The sequence below is a fragment of the Antechinus flavipes genome, chromosome 2 (assembly GCF_016432865.1).
Source record: "Antechinus flavipes isolate AdamAnt ecotype Samford, QLD, Australia chromosome 2, AdamAnt_v2, whole genome shotgun sequence".
Classification (NCBI taxonomy): Eukaryota; Metazoa; Chordata; class Mammalia; order Dasyuromorphia; family Dasyuridae; genus Antechinus; species Antechinus flavipes.
The window spans coordinates 577400527-577418220 of NC_067399.1; the positions used below are offsets into that span (position 1 = coordinate 577400527).

The window sequence follows — 17694 nt, forward strand, 5'->3', positions numbered from 1 at the left end:
AATTCCTTAAATATTTATTGAAGAACTTTTATATGCCTTACACTATCTAATTTATAATTCAGGGACTATAACCATCTGAAACCACAGACTGACTTCCTATTATTTCAAGGGATTTAAAATATTTAAAGGTTATTTGAAGGTTTTGAAGTATCTATTAATGGAAGCTGATAAGTTATTGGTAAAAATTCTTCTGAAAAGACAGTCAAGAGGATTTTACCTGTTTTGACATAGAACAGGAATCAATGAAAAAACCCTTTGAAATCTCACAATTTTCTCTTTAGTTTTTTTTTTTCATAGAACCTCCTTGTCCAGAAATATCATTTATCTATTGTTATAATTATCAATATATTAATGTGATATTATGATAATAAGTCTTCCACAATAACACTTGTCAAGTTCACATTTTTCCATGACTACTTAGTATGTGTGATTCTAAAAAAGCAAGTTTGTAAATATTTTTCTTTACTTTCTCCATGAGCTCCTATGAGAGAACATTCTCCCTCTCCTCCCTTCTCCTTCATTTCTCTACCATTAACTTTTTCTGTGAAATTCATGCATATTTAAGAAATCTAAGTGCTTTACTTTTGCTTTTTAGGATTCTTGCTCAAATGACTATTATTCCTTCCCTTTGGTGTCAGTCAACAGGCAAATATTAAACATTTAGTAATATTTGAGGCACTTGTGGGGGTGGAACGGGGAATGCCAAGAAAGGCAAAAGAAGTTTCTTGCCCTCAAGGAGCTCCCATTTTAATAGGGGAAACAACCTGTAAATGTTTAGAAACAATGGATATTATGAACTGTCTTGCCAAATAAATAGTTTACATTCCTAAGGGTTTTTTTTTTTTAATGTTTCTAATCACACTCATCCATACATATTTTTCATGCTTTTTTTCTTATATACTTTCAGGAGAAGGAATGGCATTTCTGGGCTTATTGATGCTACAGAATGGGAGGTCTATTTACTAGATAGCATCTTCTGGGAGAAAATAAAATAGCCAATTTTTTTAGGAGCTTAGTAAATGTTTATTGACTATTGACTAAAAACACTATATCAATGCTAGCCACCTTCATCATAAGCATTAGTTTATATTATTATAGTTTTTTCTCACTTAATAATATTTTTTCAATGTACAATAATTTTAAACATAATAAAATAGCAATTCTTCAAAATATTATATGACTAGAAAAATTTTCTTCCACCATCAACTTATAAGATCCTAATTTAGACTGTCTACTGTTCTTTAGCCCGATCTCTCCCCTCAAAATTAGTACCAAATATATCTAGACAGAGGAGGCAGTTTATAAATAAATAAATATATTTATAAATATAAAAATCTACTAAAAGTAGAGAGTTTGGTTTCTAACATAGTTTTTCTCTTTGGACTTTTTTTCCTGCAGGTGATCATCAACAGCACAATCACACCTAATATGACTTTCACCAAAACATCGCAGAAATTTGGCCAGTGGGCAGACAGCAGAGCAAATACTGTGTTTGGTTTGGGATTTTCTTCTGAGCAACAGCTGACAAAGGTAGCTTGGTTCTTTCTACAATATGCTACTGTGCTTGGTGAAGTCTTTTAGACTTTAGTTGCTGTGTTTAGGACTTAATTCATGCTGTCAACAATATTTGAGTAAAAGTCCTGTCAAAAAACATGATTCTATTTCAGGACATAACTTTTAAGACTATCTATACTGTTTGCTTGTAAGCTAGATGTACTTTGCTAATGTAAGGAGTTCCTTGGGGATGGAAAAGCAGAATGTAAATAAATTGTCCATACCTAACAAAATTCTAGAATTCTGTGGTAAAAAGAGAATTGGAATGATTTCAGGAGCCCTGGCTTCAAATCCCTGCCATTAACTAATTATATGTTCTGGATTAAATTATCCTGCCTTCATCTGTAAAGTAAAAAATTGGACTTAATGAATTTTTCAGATCTCTTCTAGCTTTAAGAATCAACATAGAAGTCTCATGGTGGAACTACTTTCCTAATTTATCGACCTTTCTTTCCTAAAGTTTAAGATTGACATCCAAAATGAAAGTTTCCTTTCCCTTCATTGTCAGTACAAAAACATGAATACTGCATTGTTTTCCAAAGCTTGGTGCCTTGAGTTTTCAAGGTCCTAAAAATTAGATCTCAGTTACACCTTCCAAAGTGGGTGAAAGAGATGGAATTACCTCTACCTGCCTGATTAATGATAGGGGCATCAACATTTCTTGCAGTGGATAAGGAAGTTGAGAAATTGCTTTAGGGAAGTAATTTAGTTCCACTGCCATCCTAGTCCATTGTAGTAATTTTGGAGCTATTGCCCTCTGCAAATTCCATTCTTAGTCTCTACTGGGTAACTTACTAATGGGTGTAATTATTTTTGCTTTTCAACCATGTACTTTCCTCCCACATCCCTAAATTTTATGTTGTTTGTACTGATTCAGCTTAAGAAGAGCCATTGGAGAAGGCACTTTAAAAATTCTACTAGCTCAGGATGAAGTGTTTACTATACATAGAGTATAGTAGGCAATGTTTCCTTTAATTTGTTAAAATTGTGATTGAATGATCTTATGGGCAACAACTAGGAAGCTGGATTTATGTAAGCAGAGTTTACTGTTATAGTGAAATAAATGTATAATTGTTACTGTCTTGCATGGCTATTATACATAAATGATAATTCATTGATTCAAATGGTTTTCACTAATATTGCTATTTTATTACCAAATCAGGTATTTTGGGGATAAGACAGGAGGAACTGAACTGTGCAGAATATTGGTTTGAGGGTCCTCCGAATATCTTTGGATTTGCAAGGTAGAAGACTCAAGCAGTGAGAACTACTTGTTCCTCAGAATAGGAGCCCCAAGACACAAATGTTCAAAATAGATTTATTGTTTGGAGCAAGGCATGATGACATAGTCTGAAATCCCTGGACACACTTAGATTAGTGTGAACCTATATCCTTTACTCTAATGATATAATGGATATTTATAGAGAGTTTTAAGATATGCAAAGTGATATGTAATCTCATTTGATCATCATAACAATCCTCTGCAGAGGTATTATTACTATCCCATTTTGCTGATGAGGAAACTGAAGGTCAAAGTTGTTTTCAAAGGCAAGATTTGCCTTTTCTTCCATTTCTTCCAGATACCAAGTTCAGCATTCCTCTTCTGTGTGTATTACAGGCTATACTAGTAGTTCTATATTTCCTTCACTCATTGCTTTTCCTGGTGGTTCAAAGATTAAATTTTGCAGCATACAAGGATAAAGTTAGGGACAAGGGTGGGGCATACGGAGAAGGCAGAGTAAAAATGACAATTCGCAGTTCCCCTGAAGGAGAAAAGGAGCTAGGTAACACAAAGCTCTGTTTTTCCTTCTTCCCTTTTCTCTTACAAAACCTGCCTCACATAGGTTGAATGACATGATTTAAAGGAAGATACACCATTTCCTTTTCACTTCCACAGTATTTCCCTCTTCTAGTTAAAACTTGGACAATTAGACTAGATTTTGGAGAGGGATTAAAGGAAGTGTTGATTATCAGACATTGAAATTCTTTGCATTTGTTTTCTTGACACTGAACTACAATACACTAGAAAAAATGAGAATTTTGGGTGTGATTAATGGGGAATAGAAAGTAAAAATTAATTTTGGAATATGGGAATTCTGCTGTGAATGACAGAGGCAAGTGGGTTGCCTAGTAGGTAGTTAAAATAAAAGTTTTGGAAGGTGAAAGGGAAAATATGTGTTAAAGGAAAAAAGAAGTAAGTGAAAGAAGTGGTATCAAAAACATATGTTGCCTTCTTGGATTTTTTTTTTTTTTTGCAAAGCAAAAAAATTATCACTGGTAAGTGACTTGCTTAAGGTCATACAGTTAGGAAGTATTAAGTATTTGAAGCCAGATTTAAGCAGGTCTTCCTAACTTCAGAGCCAATGCTCTATCCACTGAACCATATAGCTGCTCTAGAAAATTTTCCTAATAATTTATAATAGTTGACATTTTTTATGTATTATTGTGAAATTTACTAAATGCTTTATATAGTCTCAATCTTTTGTCTTTCTGCCCTGAGCTAAATACTAGAGGTATTATTCCCATTTTACTGGTGCAGTAACAGAGGCTTAATAGTTCAGACATTTAGTATATATCAGAGTTAGAATTTGAACCCAGATCTCTTCTAAATTTTATCATTTTTATCACTATATTTTTACTCTGTTTGCATAAAGTTTACTTAACTGTGTCAGATCTCTCCCTTTTCTTTAGTTTTCTTCAGCCTACTAGAGCAGTAAGAAGAAAAATAAACCAGTTTCTCTGGTCTTAGTCTCTATCCCTCAACTTTTTAAACTATGGTTCATGACCATAGCTATATGAGGTCATTTATTGAATGTGGGGAGTCATGAAATTATGATTCATTATTAGTAAATGTTTGATTTGTATACCTATTTTATGTACCTACATACCTAGGGTCACGTAAAAATTTCTCAGGCAAAAATAGGTTCAAGTAGAAAAAATTTAAGGCCAGCTGCTCTATCCCAAGAAATGGCCGGCCCATCTTCTTTACCTGATCCAAATATTTACTGTCAGATTCTCAGCTCACCAGCCAAAGCGAACTTGTTTTCTGATTATTATGGACCAGAAATTCATAGAATAAATAGAATGTTTATTTGGAGGGATTTAGTGGTATAGGTAGCTGAAAACATGTAGCTTGGTAAGAATTATGGATATATAATTAGAGATGGTCAGAGGGATGCTATACTTGCTGCTATAGTTAGATAGAGTCTTATCTATATGAGCAGATCTCCATTTTTTTATTATTATACTGTTAGAGTAAAGGCCTCAGTAGCTAACAGTGTAAATCACTTGCTTTTCATAATTGTCTTCTATGCGATCGCTAATGAACTTTCTCTACATAATTGATCTTGATTCATTTTCTGACTTTTTCAGTTAATATTGAAGTAGGAAAAGCACTGAATGTTGGCTAGATTTTTATTTATTCCAGATGAAAGTTGAAAGAAAGCTAAAGTCTAAAGATTTTTTAGCTTTTTAAAATATCATTTGTTTTTTGAATCACTGCTATTTCCAAATATTATCCTACTTACCTCCATTAAATGTTCTCTATAATCAAGAAAAAATAAAAGTTATAGAAAATTGATCAATACAGGGACTATATCTATATAATACTTTGCATTGATAGCTAGACTTAGAGAAATGTATTTCATCATCTGTCCTCTAGAACCTGAATTAGTTAGTGCATTTTAAGTGAGATTGATTTGTTTGGCTAGATTTTAAGTTAGTTTTCTACTTTAGCCTTGGTCATTAATTCACCAGTAGTTACTGTTGCCGTTAGCATATACTCGAAGGATAGTTTTTGGTATTTAGGTCATGAATCAGCAGATAATAATTAGGTAGGAGACATGGGGATATTCTCAGAGCTACTGAATGTAAATGGAGTTAATTTAAATACACAAACTGGACCTAACAGAGATTAATTGAAACCAATTTATGGGCCAGAATTTGGACATATCTCTGCTCAGAAACCTTGGTATGCCAGGTTTTTTGAACATTCTTAATATGTTTGTTATATTAAATCAAGTGGGTGGATTAAAAAAATAAATAAATGCAGATGCATTTATCTTTGAGAATACACAATACAAACCGGTAATTTTAGAAAGTGTACAAAGCCAAAAAGGTTGTTCTCTTTCACCATTATTATATTTTTTGGGGGAGGGGAAAAACAGAGAGGAAGGAACGGTCTTTTTAATGGGAACTAATAGGAGTAAAATATTTTCTTTCTTTTTATTGTGGGAAGCACAGTAATTTTGAAGATAATGTTTCTCAAATAAAAACTTGCTTTCTGTCTAGTGTTTTTTTTTTTTCCCCACCCCGGTTATAGAGTTTGATCATCCATTTCCTTTACAAATTTGTGGGTGCTTAGAAACACTTAGTGCACAGTTGTTTCTTTTGTGCCACTCTGTTAAAAACTTGAGGTCCTTTATGCCAGCAAATTATTGCTTTCAGAGATTGTTAGCCTTTAAACCAATGAAAATTTATCAGTGAATGGGAAAGAGTTTATGGCATAGTAGTTGGGATTGGGTGGAGGGGATTTTACTGTGAACATTCTGAACCATAGAATTGTTATAGATATTTCATAAATCTTTAAAATGTATTACAACTCATAAAATATTGCTTTCTTCATCTTAATAGAAGACAGTATGAAGCAGATAGGTTTAATCTAAGCTACAAAGAACTTGAAGGATTATTTATTTGTTTATCTATTTATTTGTTTTGATGTGACAACCAGAAGGACTTTTTAAAAAACAGATTGAATTCTCTTCTATCGGATTGAATTAGATAGGCCACATTTGGAGCCAGGGGAATTGACTTAATCAGAAAGCTCTTTTAGTTCTGGAATTCCAGAAAGGATTTCTATAATAAATATAACAAAGCTATAATTTTTAAAAATGGAGAGGATGAAAAATGACCTTCAAAAAAAGTAATATTAGAATTGAGCTTTGAAGGAAGCTAATAATTTTTGGAGAAAAAAGTACTTTCCAGGAATAAGTCAACTTGGAAAAAGGAATGGAATCAGCAGGTAACACTTTTTGTTTCATTTTTTTAAAAACCTTCTAATCATATAATATGGTGAAATGAATGAAAATTGATCAAGAAACCCTATGTGGAGCCATCGGACTGTGGGCATCTCCTAAACCTTTTCCTGTTTGGCCTTCTGTAAATTTAGAATGACAGGAATGTTCTTTAAAACATCCATACCCATAGGTCATGGAAAGTAATAAGGAAAGGATGTTTCTGTGTGTCTTGTACTCCATCTCTGGAGCAGGGAATATAATAGGTTAAAGCAGGGAAAAATGAATAAAAATGTGCCAATTCAGTGGAAATCATAAGAGAGGTAGGATTGGATTTGTGATACTATCTTTAAAAAAATTTTTATTGAGATATTTTGTTTTTATATCACCTAAATTTGTATCTGTATTCCTCCCACTCTTTCCTCCCAGAGAGCTATCCTATGACAAAGAATTAAAAAACGAGGAAAAAAAAAACACAGCAAAACTGCTCATTACATTAAAAAAAGATCATGTGCAATATTCCAAACCTATAGACTACTTTACTCCCATCTCTTTGAGGCCATACTTGTTCTTTATAATTTTTGGATTGATTTTAAAAATTATTATTTTGTGTTCTATTTTCATTGGTATAATTATTATCTTCTTGCTGCCTGTTTATTTCACTTTGCATTGATTCATTTAAGTCTCTCCATGCTTCTCTGTATTAATTATATTCATTATTTTTATAGCATAGTAATATTTTATTTTATCAATCATCATAGTAGTCAATATATAGTTAAAATTTACAAAGGATAATAGGAATATTGTTTGATTTTTACAACATTCCCATAAAATAAATTCTATTATTCCCTCATTTTATAGTTGAGGAAACTGAGGTAAACAGTGTTAAGTGATTTGCCCAGTATTACATAGCCAGTAAGTATCTAAGGCTGTATTTGAACTTAGTTCTTTCTTACTGCAAGTCTGAGGCTCTATCCATTTGTCACTTAGTGCTTCATTCATGTACTAAAATTTGTTTCGGCCTTCCCCAGTTGATGGACATCTACTTTATTTCCAGTTCTTTGCTATAAATATATTGGTATATATGTGACCTTAAAAAAAAAAAATCGGTGATTTTGGAGGTATATTTCTTGCAATAGAATCTCTGGCTTAAAAGGCATTTTAGTCACTTTATTTTCCTAATTCCAAATTGCTTTCCAGCATGGCTGTACTGATTTACAGCTCTACCTAGAATATACTTGTATACCTTTCTTTCTAGGAGACAGAATGTTTTGTATAATGAACAGGAAATAGAACTGTTTGGTTAGAACATAAAATGTTTGAAGGGAAATAACATGTAACAAAGTTAGAGATTTGACTACATTTAAAATACTGTAAAGGGCTTTAAGTGTCAGTTTGTATCTGGTTCTAGAGACAACAAGGAACCACTAAAGTTTTTGATCAAAAAGGTCAGATCAGTGCTTTAGGAATATCACTTTGGCAGTTTTGTGGAAGATAAATCAGAGAAGAAAAAGAGGAAAGGGAAGGTAAAAAGAAAGGAATGAGCATTTGTTAAGTTTCAGTCATGTGCTAGGCACTATGCTTAGATATTTACAAATATCTCATTCGATCCTCACAACCTCAGGGGGTAGGTGCTATTATTAAACTTATTTTATAGTTGATGTTATTGGACACAGAGAGACCAATTAGGAAACTCCCATAGTAGGCCAGGTAAAAGACGTTGAGGTCTAAATTAGGTTGGTAGTTGTATGATTGAAGAGAAAAAGAAGAATGCAAATAATATTGTGGAAGTAGAATCCTCAAATCTTAGCAACTAATTAGATTTGAGATTGACTCCAATATTGAGTATCTGGTTGAGCAGAAAGACAGTGGTGCTTTCAAAACAAATAGAGAAAGTAAGAAATGAGGTGCTTTGGGAGAAAATATAATGACTTCTGTTTGAGATATATTGAGTTTGAACTGCCAATGGAACATTTAGTTAGAATTATCTAGTAGCAGGGCTAGAGCTCAGGAGGGGAAGATTGGCAAAGAAATGATTGAACTTATGGAAATTGATGAACTCTCTCAGTGAGTTGATTGATTGATGAACTCACTGAGAGAGTTGTTGAGAAAAGGTGAGGACTCATGATAGCTTTGGAAGACACCCACACTTATTGGGCATAATATGGATGGTGATCCAACAAAAGAGAATGTAAAGGGTCAGAGAATCAAAAGAACATTATCTGTCTGTCCCCTGTCCTCACCCACCCCTGCTCTTCTTCCCCATTCATTTTCATACCCACACAAAGTGTATAGAAAAGAGTATATAGAAAAGGATAGTAAACACTGTCAAATGCTGCAAATGTCAATAAGAATTAGGACTAAAAAAAGATGATCACACTTTGCAGCTGATGTGATTGGTAACTAGAGAAAATTTTAGTAAAGAGGTAAAAGGTCAGATTACAAAGAGTTTGGAAGTGATGAATTTAAGGAGAGTAGACAGTTTTTCTAGGACTTTGCCTGCAAAGAGTAGAAAGATACTAGATAAGTTCAAACAGTGATGTTTTGAAAAAGTGGAGCATTGCAACTTTTGTATTGTTTTGTTATCCTTAGAAATAGTTGTTTGTTTAATTATGGCACATTTTTAAAAACCTGTGACACTTTATCTCCTGAGATAATTTCTAGTATAAAGCAGAGCTTCTTAAATTTTTTCCATTCATGACCCCTTTTCGCCAGAAAAATTTTTATTCAGTCTATAAATATATAAAATAGGTACACAACTCAAATATTTACTGATAATAAATCATAATTTTATGACTCCCCCACATTCAGTTATGCAACCCACAGTTTAAGAAGCTTTCAGGTAAAGCATAAATATTCCTCCCTTCTCATACAAGCTTTGACAGAACTATCCTTCCTTCTACTTGTGAAACCAAAAATGTGAAAGTCTTTCCAATGAATAGGTGTTGGGGTACTTTAATGTTTGGTTTCCCTTATGTTCCTGGTTCCTCTCTTGTGTGGAATATTGTATGAACTGTTTTTTTTTTTCTTTTTTTTGTCTTTTCCTTCCATCCTTCCCCCACCCTTCAGATTTTTCCATGTTTTTGGAACAGAACTGAAATTTTGGTGTACTTTGGCCATAGTCTGCCCCACTTAAATCAAAGAACACTGACAGAAACAATGATGATCAATTTCTGAGGAAACATCCTCTCAAGCAAAATTCTCTTCCATAATGTATTTATGATTTCTGTATCCCTACAACAGTGGATCAAAATACTTTCTGATTAATTTAACTGAATTATATCTCATTTGTGCTGTTAGTTGATAGAGTATAAAGAAGGAACATCAATCATGACTTTAAATATTTACATTTATATCTTTGGGGAAAATTTACTTGCTCTAAATCTTGCACACACACTGTAAATTAGAAAGTGATATTTGTGTAGATAGGACATGTAGACTGTAGTTTTTCCCAAGATCTTCTTAGTATTTCCTTGATATCCCTACTTGGATGACATCACAGTCACCTCAAACTCAACATTTCCAAAACAAAACATATTCTCATCCCCATCCCCAACCAACACCTTCTAACTTTTCTCTTAGAGTTCAAAATACCTCCATTGTTCTAATCACCCAGGTTCTCCACCTGGGAGATTTTCATTCTCTATTCCTCATCCTCTAATATTCAATCAGTTTCTAAATCTGGTTAATTCCACCTTCTCAATATTTCTCACATCTGTTCTCTTCTTCCCATTTATACCACAATCACATAGTTTGTCATCAATTCTCTTGGACTCATAGCTTCCCAAATGGTCTCCCTGCATCCAGCTTTCACACAGCTGCCAAATTGCCAATTCAAATCTGACTATGATACTTTCCTTGTTTAAGAAACTCCAGTGAGTTCCTGGTTGCCTTTATGATCAACTATAAACTCCTATGCTTGGCATTTAGAAGCATTGGCCAACTAGCTTAAGGCTAATTCTTTCATGTTCTTTAAGTACTGGTCAAATTGCTATTTCTCTATACAGGACAATGTATTTCTTGCCTTCATCTTATTTTTCACAGCCTGTCCTTCTTTTCTGAGTGCTCTCCTTCCTCACTTTTGCTTCTTGTAATCTCTAGCATTCTCGTCCCCCACCCCCAAGGCTCAGCTCGAGTGTAATCTCCTCCAAGAAGCTTTCCTTAATGTTCCTAGTTGCTACTTATCTTTTATTATCTTTCCCAATAGAAATGAATTATCTTCAAAATTAGGTGGTGCAGTGGATTGAGTGCTGGCCCTTGAGTCTGGAGAACCTGAGTTGAAATCTGGCCTCAGATATTTATTAGCTGTGTGACTCTGGGCAAGTTGCTTAACCTTGTTTGTCCATTTCTTTATCTGTAAAATGAGCTGGAGGAAGAAATGGCAAACACTCCAGTATTTTAGCAAAAAAAAATTCCAAATAGGGTCACAAAGAGTTAGACATGACTGAAAAATGTCTGAACACAATTTTTAAAAGCTACTGTTATTTAATAGCTTGCGTTTGCTAACCCCTTTTTTACCAGCAACATGTCAACTTCTAATTCCATGTCTCATTTTGAATCACCAAAGCCATCTTTTTCCAAACTCATATGTTAGTGAACTTGTGTCTTTTCAGTGAGCATTGAACCAGAGAGAAGTGCCTGTTGATCTTTTAGCTAGAAAAAGTTTGGGCTTCTTAGGTCATTTTCATATACTGAGTTTTATTCTGCTAGTGTGGTAGAACAAGGTTTCTTAAACTTTTCCCACTCAAAACCCCTTTTCACCTGAGAAATTTTATGCAACTTTGGTTATATAGATGTATTAAACAGAGATACAAATCAAACATTTACTGATAACAAATCATAATTTTGTAACACCATTGCCCCCCTCCCCCTCAATCAATTGTTACATCACCCCATATAGGGTTGCGACTTGAAGTTTGTGGCAGAATGTTGGATTTGGAATCAGAGTCAGCATCATCATCCAGTCATTTTTTTTCCAGTCATGCCCATATATAGGGTTTTCTTAGCAAAGATATTGGAATGATTTACCATTTCCTTCTTCAGGTGATTTTATAGATGAGGAAATCAAGGCAATTAGGGTTAAGTGACTTGCCTAGAATTCCACAGTAAGTATCTGAAGCCACATTTGAACTCTGGAAGATGAGTTTTCCTGAATCCAGATCTATGATTATTCATTGTGCTACCTAGCTACACCTTGGAATCAAAGTATCTGATTTCAAATTTGGCTTTATATAGCCTATCACATATCAATGAAAACACTCCTTTTAGTGAGAAACGGACAATCAATGGATGTAATGGATGTAATAATTAAGTCTTTGGTTTTTGTTTTTGTTTTTTCTGGCTTTTTTGCTCAGGAGCTGTTGCTTCCTTTTCAGGCACACTTTTTTTTTTTTTTAAATGGTAGATTTGATGTTCCTTTGGATGCTTAAGGTCGTGGAGAGGCTTACCTCTTGCTAATCAATACCTGCTCTTATTTTCCAATGTTTTTTGCTTCCTTGCTGTCTCTAATCCCTTTAGGTCAAGTACCAACTTTTTCTAGTAGATATGCAACATTCCTATCCTAAAGGCAACTTTGGAATATTTCACCGTAAAAATGCCTATGAAGACTTGGTCTTACCTACTTTTCAATATTTAGCAAAACTTTTCTGAAGAGGGAAAGTTATGTCAGTGTTAAGAGTTGAGACTGTGTTCCATGCAAAGTTAATATTGATTCATCTGTTCTGATATTCTTTGTATGATTGAAATTAAAGTAATAAAGCTGAATTATAATTATGTGATTAAAAACAAGAAGTAACTTTTGCTAAAAAAGAAAAACCTTAAAACAGGCAATTTTGAAATGTAATTTAGCTCCCATCTGGCTAATATTAGTTACTGTATAGATAATCTAGGCTCTTAATGCATTTTCTTGGTCTATATTTTTAATACATAAAGTATGTTTTCCATTATTTCCAAGGTAAGGGTTTATTTCCAAGTATAATTTAAATAGTAGCTAAAAGATATATTTAATAAAATGAAATGCTTAAAAAAAGCCCTTCAGGCCTGTACTGCTTCTTCTTTATGTACATATTTGATTTTTCTTTGTTCCTTGGGGAACATCGGATTTTTCTGTGCAGTTAATAAATAATTTTTACCTTCATCTCAATCAATATCATTTTTAATCATTGCATTTTGATAATAACCCATGAATCTTTATTAAATTTCCAATCTTTCTCCTAAATGTTAAGGATGTCATAGCCTGAGTAATTTTGTTTTCTAGTATTTATTAGCAAAAGCTCCTGCTACACTCTTAGGAAACATTTTCCTGACTTTCTAAAAATTATCTAAAAAGCTTGCTGTTGCTTTTTTTTTTTTTTTTTGCACACACAGTATTTGCTGACTTGAGAAGGATGCATAATGGTGATGGTGATTCTGAACAGCAATAACGTTTGGGGCCAGGAATGACTTCAGTAAACATTATTAATGTTCAGTTTGCAGAGAAATTCCAGGAAGTGAAGGAAGCTGCCAAATTAGCTAGAGACAAGTCTCAAGAGAAAATCGAGACTTCAAGCAATCATTCTCAAGTAAGTAAAATATCCAGGAAACAAACCTGTATTTCATCAGTTATTAGCTTTCATGAATGCTTTGGACAAAACATCCCCTCTCCCCCCAGAAAACCCCTAAACAACAATAACAAATATTGACAATGGAGAGTTTGTAAAGGTTGTCTGCACTTTGTTGTCCTGTAATATTTTCCTGGTGTTTACCAACCTTTTTACAGAACTGAATGTCAGAGAAAGTGAAACCATATGTAATTTTGATAGAAAACTTTTTACTTCAAAACAGTTATACTGGGAGAAAATCTCTTTGAATGGTCTTTTACTCAGTAATATTCTCTGAAACCGCATAGTTTAAGGTAAACAAGTTTCATGCTTTAGATGGATTTCAGTTCTGTTCTAATTTGTTTCTCTTTGTTCAGAGGAAATCTAGCATTTTCATGCAAAGACTGGCATGTTATTCCAATAACAACCTTATTCAAGTGGATTGACTATATGAATTCAAGACATATGTATCTATTAAGTATGCTCCTCTGTAACAGTAGAGTGAAGAACATTGCTTTAGAAAAGCGGTGCCATATATACTTGGAGTAGATTCAGGAAAAAAGCACCCCTGTTTATGCTTTTAATAGAAAATTTTTTTTCAGAATTAACATATAACTAATATCCTTTTAAATAATAGTAAGGACTTTGTATTTGGTAGTATAGGTATTCACACACATTTGTATATATACATTTTTAATATATGCATATATACATTCACATATATATGCATACATGCATTTATACATATATGTATACACACATACATATTACCATAAACAACTATTTGAATTACTAAGACTCTTATTAAACAGTAAAATACAAATGAATTGCATTTAAAAAATCATTTATTTGGTATAATCCTAATACCCATATTCTTTACAGCTCAACTAAGGATATTTCTTTCATTTTTAGAAGCTGTGTTTTAGAAACATGTATTTTGTGATTAAAAACAATTTTATATTAGTTTTCTAGTTATGAAAAAATGGAATGATGCTTTTTTTGTTTTTGTAGTTATTTAGCAAAGCAAATTAAAGCTGATAGTTGATAAGATCATTACATGGGTAGTCAGGTTTAATAAGCTAATTATCAATTTGGGAGGGGTTATCTTTGCCCCTCTCCATCTCTCCAGATGGCAGAACTTAAAATTGTTCATCAGGAAAAAAGTAAAAACAAAATTCCTTAAGCATTTTGCATGTATTAAAATGAATAAATATTGATTTTAACAAACATATTTCCAAGTTTCTAACAATAATATAAAGCAAATGTAAGGACTCTAACTAGGTCAACATGAAAAAGTGAAAATAAGTTTCTCACCTAGATCCATGTTACTGTATCTTTGAAAATAAATTTAGAATTTGCAAAGTGACAATAATTCTCTTTTCTTAATGGAATTGCTATTTATTCATTAAAATACTTATGGAACATCTGCTAGAACACTGTGCTGGATATTGTAGGGCAGTGGTTCTTAACGTGGAGTCCACAAATTTATTTTTAGAATTATTTTAATAACTATTTCAATAACTAGTTGCTTTTTTTAATCCTGTGTCTTTTTACATGATCCGGAGGGGTTTGTAGACTTTACCAAACCTCCAGACATTTCCATGGCATACAGAAAAAAGAATAAGAATCCATACTATAGAAGAATCAAAAATAAATTTTAAATGATGTGGTGAAGGGAAAGGTTGGTCCCAATTTCTAGCTTTCATAGATTGTGTTATTACTAAGGTTAGAAAATATAACAGTTTAAAATGTCAAGAAATGATTAGTGTTAGAGACAGTAAGTGGAATAGTTTAGAAGGGGGAAGAAATCATTGTGGGCCAGAGCTCTTAAAGAAGACCTCATTGAGGGTATAAGACTTGAATTAGACTATGAGGGGTGGATTTTGTTTGGATAATGATGAAGAGAAAGTTATCCTGAGAGTTGGGAATCTTATCAAAATGTTGTAGTTGTGAGTGAACCCAGAATGTTGTGGAAAGCTTAATCGATTAGGAGATAGGTTTTGGAGAAGGTCAGGCTTCAGTTGAAGAGATTGTTAGTTAGATTGGCATCAGAGGACCTTGGATTTACAGTTGGATGGTAAGGATTTTATTCTACAGGCCATGGGAAGCTTCTAGAGACATCTGATCTTGAAAGTGACTGGATGAAAATGGTGTTTTAGGAAAATTAAGCTGGAAATCTTCATGGTAGGCAGTGTTGAAGAAGGAAGGTAGAAAATAAGTTAGGTTATTGCAGTAGTCAAGGCAATAAGATAATGAAGGCCTAAATTTCTACTACTGATTGTGTGATAAGAGATCATTATTAAAACCATAATTCGGAGTCAAAGTGGAAGAAATGACTAAGGTTAATGAATGGGCCCTCTAAGAGATGGAATGTAGGTAGAGGAGAGGGGAGAAATCTTAGAATATGCTGACAGAATGAGGGGAGGAAGAAGAATCATCAAAAGTGTTAGAGCTTAGGAAGAAAACTAAGATCTAATACAATACAATACAATTCAATTCAAGAAGAAGAGTAGTGAACAGTGCCATGTGCTACAGAGAGATCAATCAACAAGAATTTATTAAGTACTTGTTGTTTGCCAGGTTTTGTGCTGTGCTAGGAATAACAGAGAAGAACCAGAACCAGAATATGTGTATACACACACACACACACACACTGTATTTTTATACATATATACATGTATATATAAATCAAAATATATAAAATAAATATAGATATCTGAAAAAATGAGGACTGAGGAGGTGAGGGCAGAGAGGAGACCACTGGATTCAAAAAGAAAGATGTTATTAATAACATTTATTCAGAAGGTGAATTTGATAAAGTGGCATACTCCATTTAGGAAGTTGTCTTTAAGTTTTCCAAACTTAAAGAATTGAGCCCCTAGAATAGTCCATGATCTGTATATGTTTCCCAATATTGCTCAAAGGGATCATTTCTAAAAATTGAATATTATTATCTCCATTCCATGATAACATCTTTGACTTTTATGTTGTTTAAATTTCAAGTATCCAAATGCAATTATCACTTGAAAATCTAAAAGTATAAGTATTATTGAAATCTTTTCAGTTTTCTCCATCTTGACTGGGGATGGCACAGAAAACATGCAGAAGGTCTTTGTTATTTTTCTTTTCTGTTGGTTAGAGTTCAAATGTGCTTTAGTTTCTATATTGCCTAGAAAATCAATCTTACTGAGGATTGACATCTATAGTACCAAAACTTAATATTTTCTTCCTTTTATTCTCTTGATATTACATGGCTATGAGTGGAACACACAAACTGCATGTCAGTTGTCCCTGACTTTTGTTATGTGCTGACCCATTTTTTTATGTATTAATTTTGTTGTCTATGGTGATATTCTTTACATTTCTTTTATGTTCTTTATTCCTTCTGACACAGTGATATATCAATTTCATTCATCTACCATAGTTTGTTAGCTATTCCCTAATCTTTGAGTTTATATTATGTCTCCAGCCTAATAATTATTATTAGTAATTATTAATGTGTTAATCTTATAATTATATTATATGTCTTATAATTATGACACATAATCACAATGCTTCTAATTTGCTGCTTTTCAGGTTGTTGGGGAGTCTAAAAACTAAAGCAAGCTTGTTAGAATGGTGTGTGTAAAGCCTGAGGAAATGGGTAGCTATTGAAGGACTGAGGGAATCCTCCTATCAATTAAAGAGCAGTGCTTTAGTGCACAAGGTTTGACATCACTTGTGACTCTGGAAAGAGTGGTTGCTCCCAAGAAACAAAACATTCCATTCTCTCTTTGTCTGTATACATGTGCACCTGTGTACATGTGTGTACGTCTTGTTTTCCATCATTTGCAAAAGTGGGAAGAAAAGTGAATTAGTTTAGTTTAGGCGACTTCTGTGACCCCTATTATAGGAATCAGGATGTGAAACCTCATCTTCTACTCAGGCATCGAGTGTGAATGGAACCGACGATGAAAAGGCATCTCATGGCCCTGCAGAAGCTCATCTGAAATCGGAAAATGAGAAGCTGAAGCTGGCTCTCACACAGAGGTACTGATGATTTCACTTCTAAATGATTTCTCCAGCTGTTCAATTTCTCCTTGGTGGTATTTCCATTCTTTTTATTGGGAAGGAGGATGTTTCAGTAAGTTGACCATTAAAGAAAGAAACCTGAATACGACACCTAGAGGTAGCTTTTATGTGAACTGATGGAAGATGCTACACAGAAAACCACCCAATTTTTCTTCCTCCCACACTGGCTCTCTGCCCACACATCATCAGAGGAATTCTAACAGAAGCTAACAAGTTTTCTCTTGGAGGAAGAAGTAAGGATTCTGCTTTTTCTTTTTAGTGAAAGGAAGTTAAATATAAGCATTCTTCCACTGAAAAGAAATGCATCTATCCAGCCCCTGTAACTTCACTAGACTGAGCTAACTCAACTCCAGGAATCTGACCCAATATAGAATGTCTTGTAATTTTATAATTTTTCAGACAGGTCTTTCTTATTTTAGATTCTGGACTGACTTGATTTGCATTGTCAGCAGTCCTTATTAATGATAAATAAGTTCTCA

At 33.4% G+C, this 17694-nt stretch overlaps 1 protein-coding gene across 4 annotated transcripts in view; it reads left to right on the forward strand.

Annotated features, from left to right (window-relative positions):
- The window catches only part of HOMER2 (homer scaffold protein 2), a 153417-nt gene that overhangs the window by 115562 nt on the left and 20161 nt on the right, over positions 1–17694 (forward strand). For 3 of the 4 annotated variants that reach the window (XM_051981195.1, XM_051981198.1, XM_051981199.1), the window contains exons 3-5: positions 1399–1530; positions 13034–13126; positions 17037–17173. In XM_051981195.1, coding sequence (XP_051837155.1) covers positions 1399–1530; positions 13034–13126; positions 17037–17173 — 362 coding nt within the window. The remainder of the gene's footprint in view (positions 1–1398; positions 1531–13033; positions 13127–17036; positions 17174–17694) is intronic. The other variant, XM_051981196.1, reaches the window with a different exon arrangement.